The sequence below is a fragment of the Chelmon rostratus genome, chromosome 4 (assembly GCF_017976325.1).
Source record: "Chelmon rostratus isolate fCheRos1 chromosome 4, fCheRos1.pri, whole genome shotgun sequence".
Classification (NCBI taxonomy): Eukaryota; Metazoa; Chordata; class Actinopteri; order Chaetodontiformes; family Chaetodontidae; genus Chelmon; species Chelmon rostratus.
In genome coordinates this window covers 8,593,393-8,607,726 of record NC_055661.1, presented here as the reverse complement: position 1 = coordinate 8,607,726, position 14,334 = coordinate 8,593,393, and the positions used below count along the sequence as shown (strand labels likewise).

At 41.3% G+C, this 14,334-nt stretch overlaps 1 protein-coding gene across 2 annotated transcripts in view; it reads left to right on the top strand.

Moving 5' to 3' along the window:
• LOC121604920 (disks large homolog 1-like) overlaps window positions 1-14,334 on the top strand; it is a 108,548-nt gene that overhangs the window by 74,363 nt on the left and 19,851 nt on the right. For both annotated transcript variants that reach the window (XM_041934549.1, XM_041934547.1), the window contains exons 12-14: window positions 34-190; window positions 801-903; window positions 13,004-13,118. In XM_041934549.1, coding sequence (XP_041790483.1) covers window positions 34-190; window positions 801-903; window positions 13,004-13,118 — 375 coding nt within the window. The remainder of the gene's footprint in view (window positions 1-33; window positions 191-800; window positions 904-13,003; window positions 13,119-14,334) is intronic.

Below are 14,334 nucleotides of genomic sequence, written 5' to 3'. Positions count from 1 at the left end.
TTAGTGTGTGTGTTTAATTTGTGATACCTCCAGGGAACCTAGGCGGGTGGTGCTCCAGCGGGGTTCCACGGGTCTTGGTTTTAACATAGTTGGAGGGGAGGATGGAGAGGGAATCTTCATCTCCTTCATTCTTGCTGGAGGTCCAGCAGATCTTTGTGGGGAGCTACGAAAGGGAGACCGCATCCTGTCGGTATGTGCTAGGACCTGTTACAAACAGTGCACACAGATATACAACACAAGTACTGTCACCATTACTATCATTGATAACTCAAATGCTGCTGTTATTAATTTCCCCCAGAACCTCGACTTTCTGTGCTTTTCCATGAATGTTATTAATGTGGAGTCATACTATACAACTATAAGAATAACTATAAACAAAGCGATAATAATAGCTTTTGCATTCATTCATGTCATCTACAGTAATCTCAACTTAAAGAGACAGTTCGGTGAACTGGCATCGTTTTCTTTGCACAGTACCAGTCAGTCAGTCGGTCACCACTTATGGCTGATATGTGGGATGGCTTGAATTTTCTTCAGACAGGATTCAAACAGGATTTAGTCATCAGACTGCAGAGGCACTGAAAATCACTTCAGAATGGCTGTGACTGTATTATGATGCAAGTGCTGACATGAAATGATTTTATGCATTAAAACCATTCGGCACAAAGTAAACACATACACAAGACTGGTCACTTGCGAGGTATTGACTAACCAAGATGTACAGTGTTCTTCTCACTATACATTTATTCATATTGACCAAAGGCATTGCCTCTAATTGTGTGTTTTTGCGTGTGTGTTAGGTGAATGGTGTGGACCTGTCCAGTGCAACACATGAGCAGGCAGCCGCCGCTCTGAAGAACGCAGGACAAACGGTTACCATAGTAGCACAGTACAGACCTGAGGGTGAGTGCTGCCGATAAACACAATGTGTTACCACCATCTCATGTACAGATTCATGCAGAAGTAAATGCAGTTGCTACAGAGCAGATTTTATGAAGTGCAGATCTTTGCTGACCTCCAGTGGTTTAACTTGCTGCAGTGATGCACAGGTGCACTGTTGGGTGTGTTTACTGTGCAGAGCCCACTTCTGACCACACCCATCAGTAAAGATGTGCTGAGTTACTCTTGTAGTGAAGTTGTGGACCTTCTTCTTCTTCTTCTGCTTCTTCTGCTTCTCCTTTTCTTTCCTCTTTTTCTTCTTCTCCTCCCCCTCCTCTTTATTCATCTTCTTGAATATTTCTGGCAGTGTACTGTAGACACAGTCAGCCATAGCCCCAGAATTTCATTTTTTGATTGGTTGAAGTAATTTTGGCTGGGCCTTTTAATTGCAGAAGTTAACGCTGTTTGTCTTGACAGTTTCCAGCTGGTAGTCTAACTAAAACAAGTGACTGATATCATGCTGTGGAAGCAACATCTGTTTGATTATGACACTTCTTTAATTGTTTTCTAAAACATTTTCAATGTCGAGGTAGCTTATTATTTACCACATTTTGTATTTAATACAAGTGGCACATCTGGGTATATTGCTTAAACCGTGTGAAAATGACGCATAGTGTCTGGCATTTGTTGCTGTGGATTGTGTAGACCAATACCTCTATTCATTTAGAACGGTGACATTTTAATTCTATTTAAATGCCATCTTGTTTGGATGATCTGGCTGAATTATTATTTGTTGAAGTTGACTGCTGGGAGAGAGAGAGAGATGGACTGCTGGGCGAGCTACATTGACTTCAGACAAGAGAGAGAGTGACGCACTGTGCTGTCAATTCTTAAGCTTGTCTCAACAGAAGTGGTCTGTGCTTTCGTATAGAGACAGTCAAGTCAGGCAGGAACTTTCAGCTCAACCTCCCATCTTGCCGACATTGTTTTCTAGGCTCTTATAGTGTCGGTAATAAATGCATTTGCAGCCAGCCTGGCCTGGTGTGATTGGTCCAGACGTCGCACAAGATAGTAGGCTAAATGTTGTCTTTGACTTTCTGAGAAAGTGAAGAATTTCTTTTAGTTAATCTTAATCATTCAAAGTCAAAGTTAAGAAAATATATGTTCTCCCTCTCCCACATACAGTTGCAATTCTCCACTCTGCAGAAAATGCCAAAAATTAACTAGGTGTTTTTTGTTTTAAAGGCATAAACAACGTGCATTATTTTTGGGCATAGAAAAAAAATGCTACATGCAACTTAATTTCCATTTTAGATGAAAGCAGGGATGACATACCATGATACACCAATTATTTTTTTAGTTATTGGTAGTTATTATTATGCTGTGGTTCACTGTTCAGAATAGTTGCTTAATAGTAATTAATGAAAACAAGACATTGATCATGCTTTTGTGTACTGAGGTTTTGGAAAATCACTATTTGGTAGCGTACACACACACACACACTGACAGACCAGCAAGCACCATCCTGGATGTTTGTTTAGTGGGAGTGACTGAGATGGCCGTAACCTAGGAAACCAGGTTATAAGTGCTGATTGGGATGCTGTCATGGTGGGGGACCTGAGAATAACACAAACAAACACACACACAGTTACACAGCGTCAGGTTCCCTGTGAGTCACCTCAAAAATGTGTTTACCTGAAGAGATTCTGTGTGCGTGCGTGCGTGCGTGCGTGCGTGCGTGCGTGCGTGTGTGTGTGCGTGTGTGTGGTCTGCTTGTATATGTGACATCCATGGAGAGAAGATCCAGGAAAGTATTGTTATATACAAGACCACAGTATGATACACGGGATCAGAGGCCCTTAAAAAGTCTGAGGAGGAAATGAAGGGCAAAATACATTAAGATGTGAAAGACACTGTCAGAACATAATGAAGTTCCCCAGCACCGACATTATGCAAATGTATTGGAAGATTATGGAAGCAGCGTAGGGATATAACTCATACATCATTATGAAAGCCATGATATATGAATTATGAATTCTAATTTCAAAAGGGAAAGTGTGTTTAAATATAGATCCCAAACGAAGGTTGTTTTGTCTTTGTGAGGACGTTGAGGTTAAACTGATACTGAAAAAGAAGGAAACACCAGGCTCAAGGTGCTTGGGTCGAACCATCATGACTGTGGCCGAAACTAAATATAGGAAATCAATCTGGTAGCATTGATGCAGTAGGTCTGTGACATTTTATTTGCTCCATTAGAGATTCGATAGCTACAACCTGTTCATGGAAGCTTTTTTTGCTATTCTAAGCAGCAATGTCACAGTTTTGCACTTAAAATAAAGTCTAATGTTGTCGATATAGTAGCAGTAACTGCAGTATATTCCCTTCACATTCTTTAGTCATACATCAGATGTATTATGTATTTTGTCAACTGTGAGCAGAACTTGTTTAGATGGTAAACTGTCCCACTGATCACTGGGAGAGTGTTGGTTTTATCAAGTGCAGCCCAGAGACATTTGAGTCATTAAAAAGCCTTAGAAATGCTTCAGTCTAAGACAAGGAAAGACCACATGCAGGCACTCAGGATGTCTCTTTGAAGATGGTACACCAAGATAACTGAAAACTGACTCACTGGTGTTTGTCTAACCTAAGTAGTCTACAGAGAGCACCGTGCTTATGTTATAGAAATAAAGAAAAAAACTGCAAGAACATCACTGCTTTTTGTAGGAGCTGGCTTGTGTCTAGAGCGTTAAGTTGGATCAGCACCATGGACAGCACCCTACGATCTCAAAAAGGCTTGAAGGAATAAAGGTCTGAACAGGATCAGAAACTCACCACATAGAGGCTTCAAAGGAGTCCAACTGAAATCACACTTAGTTGTAACTTTTTGCAGTCGAAATGTATAAAACTAATCATTTATAAATGTATGTGTTTATGGGGCAGGACATTTTGAAGTGTTCTTCTGCTCTGTCCTGAACCACAACTCGTTCCTGATAGCTGTGCCATCGGTGTGTGAGTGTGCATGTGAATGGTTATCGCTCCTGATGGGCTGGTGGCACCTCACATGGTAGTCCTATGTCACCAGTGTATGAATCTGTGGTGAATGGGTGAATGTTGGCCTGCGTTGTAAAGCGCTTTGAGTCATCGGTAACACTAGTAAATAAAAAAGTAAATGCGGTCCTTTTACCATTTACCATGTTTTTAGGTTAGGTAAGAAGGAGACTTTGGCAGGAAAGACAGTGTGGCTTTTCAAAGTCTGTTGCTTTTGTGTAGCTGGCTGCTGGCTGGCTATTAGTCAACCAAACTACTAAAATGGATTGAAAATGTTTCTATAGATAGTTTTGTGCCATGATTGTGCATCACCATTGGAAGCTGTCCTCCTCCACAAAGGAGCAAACAGCCCACTTTTCACTTATACGCATGATGTTTGGTGTCCTTTTAAAACATCAAAAGTAAAACTGTTTGAGCATCAAAACGGTTCAATGGTCAGCTGGTTTGCTTGGTCCAGCTCTGTTTTGGCATTTTTCGGTGTTATGTTGGGAGTGACAACACATAGTAGGTATCAGAGGTGGGCCAGCTGGACTCACTAAGAACCGACTGTGCTGTAGTTTTAATGCTCAAGTTTTTTCCTGCTCAGCATTCAAGAAACTATGTGTACTGCAGCATTTAAGGGTTTTACTCACATGTTGACCCTCAAAAAGGATCAGTTAGTCAAAGATCGGCGTGTGTGTGTGTGTGTGTGTCGTGACTCTCATTAGTGACTGTTGAATAAACTCTATATCAAACCTTCTGTCCATGCTGGGCTTTGGTCAGTACTGTGTGTGTGTGTGTGTGTGTGTGTGGGTGTGTGACTGTGCTGAGTGTGTGTGTGTGTGTGTGTGTGTGTGCGCGCATGCGCCCCTGTGTGTGCCTGTGTGTCCATCTGAGGACCATGTTTGTCCCGTTCCCGTGGTGATAGCATGTGGTGACCAGCAGTGCTCCCTCTGTTTCACACACACACTTCCTGCCAATGAAGGGGGAACTTATAATGACCTCCAGCAGGAGAGGAAAAGTGTCTCTCTCACTGTGTGTGTGCAGGTCTCCTCCTGTTATTTATATTAAATAGAGTATCCAGTGTAGCCAAACACAACACAGCTCGGCACAGAGCTGAGCTTCTCATGGTGTGTGCGTGTGTGCTAGCTTGAGCAGCGACACGCTTGGTTTAAGCTGATGCAGCAGATATAGATCTGTGTTTATTTGAAGTACAGCAGATGGAGCGTGTTTGCCTGTGAAAAGTCTTCACGCTGCGTTAGTCCTGCCGACGTCCCTCGTCACGTTTCATGCTATTTTAAGCCAATTTTGTATATCAGACCTGTGGCTCCAAAGTGTTTGTCCCCAAATTCATAAGCCTTTGGCCAGGGAAGGCTGTTTGACCGGACTTTCTCCCAAAATCCCCATCTGTCGGATTTTTTTTGTAAGATGTTATTTGGTAAAGAACGCAATTCGCTTGAAGTGTATTGTAGGGAATCAGGATCAACAAATTAGATTTTCTTACAAAATAATCATCAGACAAAAACATAATTTTTCATTAGCTCCTTAACTTAACAGTTGACCGTATAGATATTCAGGGATACATTTGTATGCTAAGTTTATATAATATTCCAATTTCAGTGATTATCATGATAATCGGCATTATCAATAAGTGTTTGTAATGTGCTTACAGTAGCTACAGTTACAGTAGTAACTGTAGTAAGTTATTGTCCAAATTTCCACTCTGAAAGAAACCAGTTTATGAAAATCTGTCCTCATTTTTGCAGCCACGTCGCCTGCAAGTAGCATTATGTTATGAAGATAATGACATGACAAGATAATGATTTGCACACTATTAAAACAACAAAGCTTTTTCAAAATATAAAATCATATATGAATGAACAGAGTAGACATACAGTGTATAACAGCATGAAGCATAAATGCAGTGTAAGAGGGAGAAAAGCTGTAAGTATGTAGCATGTTAAATCCTAAATAAATGCCACTCAGGCTGCTTTGTATCTTGCGTCAGTATTCAGTTCTCGAATACTCAGCACAATTATTGTTTGTGCTGTTCAGAAAAAGATCTGGATGTTCATTAAAAACACCAAAATGTGGCAGTGTTGACCTCAAAGCATGATCTCCTCCTGTGCCGTAAGTTTCCTGATGTGGGACTGGTAAGTCCTGCAGGTTGACAGCAGTATTAGTGACTGGGATTACACACAACTGTCACAGACACACACTGTCACACACATACAACACTGCACACACACACACACACACACACACACTCAGAGGCGATGTCTGTCAGCAGTAATACTGAGGTGATGCAGAGAGGATTATCTTACTTCTCTTAGCCTGCTTATTGCACTTTGTGTGTGTGTGTGTGTGTGAGTGTGTCATGTACCACTTAAGTAGAAGATTAACAGCAACTCTATCTCTTTGCTTTCCGACACAAAGTTGTGGGAATATTATCCGCTGAATACACACAGTAGGCTGCTTTCCTTTCTTTTCCCACTTCACGTTATCCCTCTGTTCTTTTTCCTTCGCTCAGTTTCCTTCCTTTTCCTTCTTCCCTTTCCTTCCTTTCCACCTGTCAGCTCCTCCTCTCCTCCCCAGTGTTACTGGTGTCTGTGGTAATGGTCTGACTCATCGCCCACCATGTGTGATTTGGGGGATTTGAGCTGTCACTTGTAACAAGAAGGTCACTGACTTGCAGCGTGTTGCTGCGTCACTGTCACGCTTTTATTAGCTGCCAGAGATGAAACACATTTATCAGTTTGTGTTTTATATTTACATTTATTCTTTAATTCTGTAAAATAATATAAGACACTGCTCTCTTTTTTTCCTCTTTCTTGTTCTCTCCTCTTACCTCCCCTGCAATCTGATTCAGTTAATCAATACCAATATGGATTACTGTACTGTATCATATCAATTATAGATGAGCCTCTTCCAGCGCTGCTATTTTTAGAGACTGTGTTTCATACTGATTCTTGTACAGTTTTACCAGGTAAAAGGGTTTTTTTCTTTAATTCAACTGATCAGACATGAGAGTATGTACACAAATGCAGGAAGGTTGTTTAACAGGAGGATTGTGATCATTTGCAGACTCCTTTTAATACATTTAGTACAGTATAGCCCACATAATGCCACCACAGACTTTTATCTGTATCAAATGTGCGTCACTGTTGCAGTCTTCTTCGTCACTGACACATCGCTTCTGCACTTTACTGCCACCAACTGCCCATCAGAAGAACAGTGTGGAATTAGCGGCAGGTATCGCCTTCATTAGACACAAAAATGAGGCTCACTCATAAAAACATTGCACTGTAACTCTACCAATGGTCAAGCAGTCCACTGAATACTTTTAAATGTATCATGAGCCATAAAAAGAAAAGATATTAAAGCAATAATGATGAAATAAGACATAAAATCCATGCACCTTGCTGCAGGAAAGTAAATAAGGCAAGAAAGTATGGCTTATCTACAATTCATGTATTTACTTGTAGCGCTACTTACACTTGAGCAAGGTTTATTTAAATTGGGCTCTGATTCAATATTAGAAGAGGTGATCTGAAAGGAAAATATTGGTGCAATGCACACAAGCCTATGAGTGCTGTCTGTCTCCAGTGGTTCTCTGTTGGATAGCAGCGAAGCTGCACAATGCAGAGAAGGTCTCTGCCAGCTGCTGAATGGAGGAACAATGCTCCTCTAGGGAGAGGAGAGGTAAATGAAGGAAGCAGGGAAGGAGGGAATATGAGCCCCAGAGCCATTTGTCTCTGTCATCACCCCTCCCCCCGTCTCATCCTCCCTTCTACCCTTTTCCCGTCTCTCCATTATGTCTTGTTTTCTCCCTCCATCTCTCTGTATCTCTCTCTGGCTCTTAATCTGATAATGCTGCACTGAGGTGATGTGTGTTGACAGAGGCAGTTAGATGCTGATAATGTGAAACTTCACATCTGGCGATTTTGATGTGTGTTGCTGTATCACCAGTGGGGAGTTTGACGTCCAGAGAAAGAGGCAGAGATAGAAGTGTGTGTTTGTTTGGATTACGGAGGCCTGCAGCATAACCTGCTGACTTTGATGTGACACAAATGTTTTAAGGAACATTTTTCATTTACAGTGTTGTGCAAGTTCACGCTTCACAGGAGCTATCTTAAAATTCAGTTTGCACAGTTTAAAATAGACTAGTTCACATTCATAGTTAACAATTTAGACAATTTTGAAGTTCACAGTCCCCAAAAATGAACTTGTTCGCGTTCATTTTTTTCAAATTAGTCTGTCCACTCATCTGGAAACAGTCTTTTACAAAATACTGTGGGTTTGGCTTGGGTGGAGGAACTTTCTGCTGTTTGCTTGTGGTCTGACCTTTTGTTAATGATTTCTGGTGATCATCATTCACTTGCAGATGTTTCCCAAGACTGGTCTGATGCTTCAACTCAATGTGCCGCTCAGACTTGTTTTTTCGGACCCAGCTGACACAGTTTATACAAAAATGATTTTTCCCAATTGGAATCTGCACTGATTTGTTCCTAAAATTCCTTCAGATACTCATAGCTGCCTCTGAATTACCAACCGCACTACCCATGCTGTCATTCCAATTTTTTGACTCACCCCACTCTTCGTTGGTTTGTTTTTTTAGGTTTAGGTATGTGGAGTGAGATTGGTTACGGTAAGAATATCAGTGCAAGCCAGTCAGAGGCAGAGTAGGGTGGGTCCCATTCATGCCAGGTACCATAAAATTTAGTTTAATTTCACGGTTAATGTTCATTAGTTTTCAAAAACATGAGCATGTTCAATAAACACACGCTTAAAGCATGTTCATGCACAACACTGTTCAATTATATACAAGGTTTCTTAAAGTGAAACTCTGGAAAGTAGAAAACCAGATATCAGACAGAAAATGAGTCTTAAAAAATGGAGAGACAGAAACTGGAGATGGAGAGAGAGTGAGAGACAGATGGAGACACATGCTGTATGAACATAAATCATGCAGAGCAGAAAGACTTGAATTCTTATACGTATGAAGTCAGACGCTTTGGTCTTTCTTCTCTTTCCTGTCTGTTGCCATATAAAGCGAATGGAAAATCCATTGAGGTGATATATAAATTGAGCTGTTAATTAAGGTTCCAAAAATCAATATTCAAAATGCTTGGTCAAGGTTTACCGTGTGTGTGTGTGTGTGTGTGTGTGTGTGTGGCGTGCAGACCGATTCCCTGGGCCAAAGTAGGGCAGGAGGATGCCAATGCCTGGCATTAGCTTCCTGCATGAGTGACCTGAGGAGACTGCGTGTGTGTGTGTGTGTGCGTATGTGTGTGTGTGTCTCCGCCCAACAGCAAGCTGCTGTCAAAGAGGGGGAGGAGCAAACAAACGCACCAGCAAACGAGAGATAGAGAAAGAGAGGAGTGTAGTAGAGAGAGAGAGAGTTAGCATCTGTTGTTTCTGTGGCAGCTGAGCAGCGCTGGACTGATTTTACACACACACACATACGCGCACACACAAATACACATTTCCTCTCTGTGGCACATGCTGCTGCATACCTACACACACTTCTTCACACACATTTCCATCTTTCTGTTCTGGCTCTCTCACACGTTGGCGTTAGATCTTCTCCATCATTGCTCTCTTTCACACACACATCTGCTCTCTCTCTCTCTCTCCCTCTCTGTCTGTTTTTTTTTCCCTCTCATTTACATCCCGGGACTCTGAGCAGCACAGACCCCTCTCTCACACACACAGACACTTACCCGAAAGCCACCGTACCGGCATCACATCGTGCGGACGTTGAGCCCTCCTGTCTGCTTGCAGCATGTGAGTACAGCTGAGCGGGAGTCGGGGGAGACAGACCTGAACTGATTTACTTGTTAACATCCTGCCTCTAGTAACATGCTGACATCAATGTTTATGGATAACATTTCAAAGCTTAACACTTTTAGCCTTTATTCAGGGACTTTGAGCGCTTTGGGGAAAAACTGAAAAATACAGACCTGACCTGGTGGATTTGTGGCGCTCTAACACTGTTGTCCCTCTGATGACCAGTGATGCGGCATTAACACGTTGTCTCCTACGCTGTCTTTGGTCTAATGACTCTCAGAGTGGTTTAGTATCAACAGTCTCACTTCCAGTACTGTTGATTTTTTTTTTGCTGTAAAACTGGATTTGGTTTTTAAAACAAAGCTGATCAAGATCGCAGCTCTGACTTCTCTACACTGCTTTGGTCTTAAGCAGAAGATGATTAGAGCTGCAGGCTTGGCAGCGCTGCCTTTGTCTTTCTCTTCAGGTCTCAGTAACACTAATATCTTAGCTGCAACACAGTCTTTGTTCCATGGATCATGAATAGAAACATCATCTCTCTGTAGCTCTACAGCATCTCTGCCTTTGTCTCTATTGTTTCAACCCTGCCTGTCATTGATAAACCTTTCTTCTTAATCGCACTGTATCAGATGAGAGTTTGTTGCAATACATCTAAGATCAGTCACAGTCATTAATCTGTTTCCTCTCCTTCTCTTCTCTGTCTCTCTGAATCCCATAATGCTGCATTGAGGCAATGTGCGTTGACAGGGACAGTTAGATGCTGATGATGTGAAAGTTCATACAGTATCTGGTGATTTTGACGTGTGCCAACACTCTGTTGTGTGGTCAGAAGTATTAATCCATCAATTTGTAATGGATTAGAGTTGAGATTAAAAATGCAGACTGAGGTCAGCAATGAAAAATATTGAAGATCGAACCAAGAAATGAAATTTTCAGCAAAAGGGCATTTTGTTCGTCTCATTATGGAGAGACTGGAGGCAGTTTTGCATTGTTAAACCTAGTTTACGCTGTGTGAAGATAGCATTTAGCTTTGAATGTAGCAATGAATCTCCTTGTCAAAAAATCTATCAAAGCTCTTCTCCCACAACATTTGTGTGTTGTTTTGAAACCGAAACATCAGAGATTATGTTACTCTGAGTATTTCAGTGATTGATGTGATTTCAGTGTGGCTTTGAGCCGTTTTAGCACAGTTTAGTTGTTTGTGTCTGTGAGCTTCAATGTGTCAGATTAATGAACGCTTTGGGGAAATCAGATCTGAGATCTGGGGGTTTTGTGCTGATTTCTGACAGGGCTCAGAGGTAAACAAGGAAATGAAAACAGTAATCGGGAGAAAAGGAGGAAAACCCAGGAGATACTGCACGTTCCATATCTGTGTGTGTGTGTGTGTGTGTGTGTGCGTGTGCGTGTGTGTGAGTGTGAGCGTGAGTGTGTGAGTGAGTGAGTGCATGACCGTGTGTACCTCGAGTATGATTGAATTACTCAGGGTTAATTAGATTCTGTAGTCCACAGTAATGGTTCAGATACGCACACACCCACACACACATACAGGGACATCCTTCAGAAGGGCTTTTTCAGGCTTATTGCCAGCGGCGTTGTCATCCGAGTGTTAGTTCAGAGGTTTCTGGGAAGCTGTGTGGTGTTAAGCAGACTAAAGGACAGTCAGTAAGGATTTATTACACACATATCTGTTTTGTTCAGCCACTCTGAATCAAAAATCTCACAGTTTCTTTCATTTTGAGGCAGCAGTCTGCTGGTTACAAGTATATATTGTTACTTTTTCTGCTGGAAGAAGACGATCATCCTAAAACACACATCAGAGAACACATTTGTTTTTTCACTTTGTGCATTTCCATAAATAATGTACATATATAATTAAAGTGGCACACTGGCATTTTTATGGCCACTAGAAAAAAATGGGTCAGAAACTGAACGGTTTTTGCAGCATGTAGCAGGAGGATACTAAAGCACAGGGTGATGAGTGTATGAGCAAATGATTGCACTTTGCACTGATTGGCCAACTGGTTGCTCTTTCACAATTTACTGCTTGTCATTCAAGTGGGATGAGGATACAGTTGTTCCTGGCAATTAAGATGAAAGTGCTGTTTGAAAATTCATAGTTTTAGTTGTGTAAAACATCAGCAAATGCATTTGTGAAATTTGAATTTGCACATGGTTGAGAAAAAGTAGTGCATTCACATGTTTTGGCTGCAGTATTACAGCTGTTTGTTTTCCCCATATCTGAATGGATTTTTACTTTTGTGCGTTTCCACTAGGTTAGTTGCATTTGAGCTAATGAGCAAACACAACTAACTAGTAAGTCCATGAAAGAGCTGCACCAGTTATGATATTTCACACCACTGCTGAGCCTCTTGACACGTCACTGTGTTAACGCAGTGTGCGTGTTATAATTTGATGCATGTGTCCCGTGCAGACTCGCCTATTTTCAGCCTACAACACAAGCTGAAGTCACGTGTGCCTAACACGTCTATCTGCCATGTATGATCGCTTTAGTCTGAGCCACACAGGTTTACAAGAAACTCCCCTTCAAAAAAGTGTTATTCTTCTGGTTTAACAGTATGTTTTCTGTGTGACAGCGACTAAAACCCAATTTTGATTCTATGATAACCGAAAATTTTGCTTGTTGTTGGCATGTTAGTGGAGGAAGAGAGGAACTAAAAGATAATGTTTGTTCCAGACCTCTGAATCTCTCCTCATGTCTCAGATTTGTTCAGGAATTGAAATATATCTGGTGTTGTGGCTGCTGACGGCTGTTCCTGCCAGATAGAGAAACAACTGACCAATCGGAGTTTAGCAGGTGCGATTAAGAATGGCGACGTCATCACTTATACATAGCAAGCAAGCTACATTTGTGAAAAATAGCAAAAAAGAATTGTGAAAAGTTGTGTATTTGTAGCTAATAAATATATTCTGGCACTGAGAGAATCTCATCTGCACGTGAACATGGAAAATATACTTCTTGGAACTTTCCAGACAGCTCAGAATACATGTGGTACTGTGGTGCTTTAGCTGTTTGCAGGAAATGCAGTCGACACTGTGCATAAACCTTTACCACCTGTAAAGCTGTGTTTGCTCATGCCCCTTTCATCTATGTACACTACTCAACTGAAGCCAAATAAATCAGTCACTTTGATTCTTCTAATGTGGAGAAACAGGTTGCTGAAAAAAGTGTCTGAAATTAGATTCTCTGTAAATATTCCAATAGTTTGTGTGAGCATTATTTTTTAAACATGGCACCTGGAGTCTGCTGGGTCCAACAATGTTTGTCTCCTTTGTGTTGTGTGTTTAGAGTACAGTCGATTCGAGGCGAAGATCCATGACCTGAGGGAACAGATGATGACCAGCAGTGTCAGTTCCAGCTCCACGTCGCTCCGCTCCACACAGAAACGCACACTTTACGTCAGGTAACACACACACACACACACACACAGAGGTGACTGATTGTCTAGTGTCCTTCAGCATGACACAGCTATTATAAGGTCTTATCTCAGCTGTCGACTCCACTTTTTGTGTGTGTGCGAGATGCTGAAAGAGGGGTAATCGCATCTAAAATCACAATTAGATTGTCTGGCGAATGCTGTCTAACACACAAACACTTCCATCACCTGTCAACTCTCTCGATTTCTGTGTGTGTGTGTGTGTTCCCATGTCCTTGTCTCATTCTTGTCCTCACCTTTCCTGGTTCTTCAGTCTTCTCTGAATCACCCTGTCCCTCCTTAGTTTCCTCTGCAGGGCCCAGAAGCTGTCAGTCCTAAAGCACCTAGACTTGTACGATCCTTTCTTCACAAGAATCACAGCATTTGAAGTATTGATTAAACGCTAGGTCACTGGGCCCAGATAAGTCACATTGAAGCTTGTGGGAGATCAATACAGTGGAAAACAAAGACAGGAAAACAGCTCTAATGGTCGAAGTAATGATTAAATCCACTGGTTAGGCTTTAAGGAGACAAAGAAACATCTTTTAGCAAGTAAAAATTATTCAAAAAGATGTGGTCGATGAGCAAATATAGCCATAGTGTATAGAATCCAGAGCCTCACAATTCAATCCACATCAAGATCTCACTACAGTTCCTTATTCTGTATCAGGAGAGCATACAAAACCCAACAATTTTTATGAAAGAAGAGAAAAATCTTAGATTTTTACCCTGCAGGTTCCGCTGAGAGTGACTATTCAATAATAAACTCCAAAGAGTTCCCCTTCAGAAGAGTCCAGGGTCAGGACTATAATCTAGGGTTCAGGAACAAGAACCATTTGGATGTCTGTCTGTTCATTTTCAGTTCGGCTTGTCAAGGAGTAAAAAATTAAAATTGAGGTTATGATTTCACATCATTTCTTATATCTGCTTTTGTATTATCTGTGTAGATAGTAGACATCAAGTACGTGATAAAGGATTTTCTTGAAAAGAAGTAAAGTGTAAAGTTTCGAAAATAGGAAAGAGGTTAGTGTCTCAGCCATGGCTAATAAACCTAAACTGACTCTTTGTGGACATTGTGACAGATTCTTGTGCTGATAACATCACCTTAGGAACGCCACTGTCTTTTGTGTTTGTTTGTATTTCTGGACGAAAATGCTAAGATAAGACCAATAATACAAAGCTTGCAAGAGATCACAGCTGACAA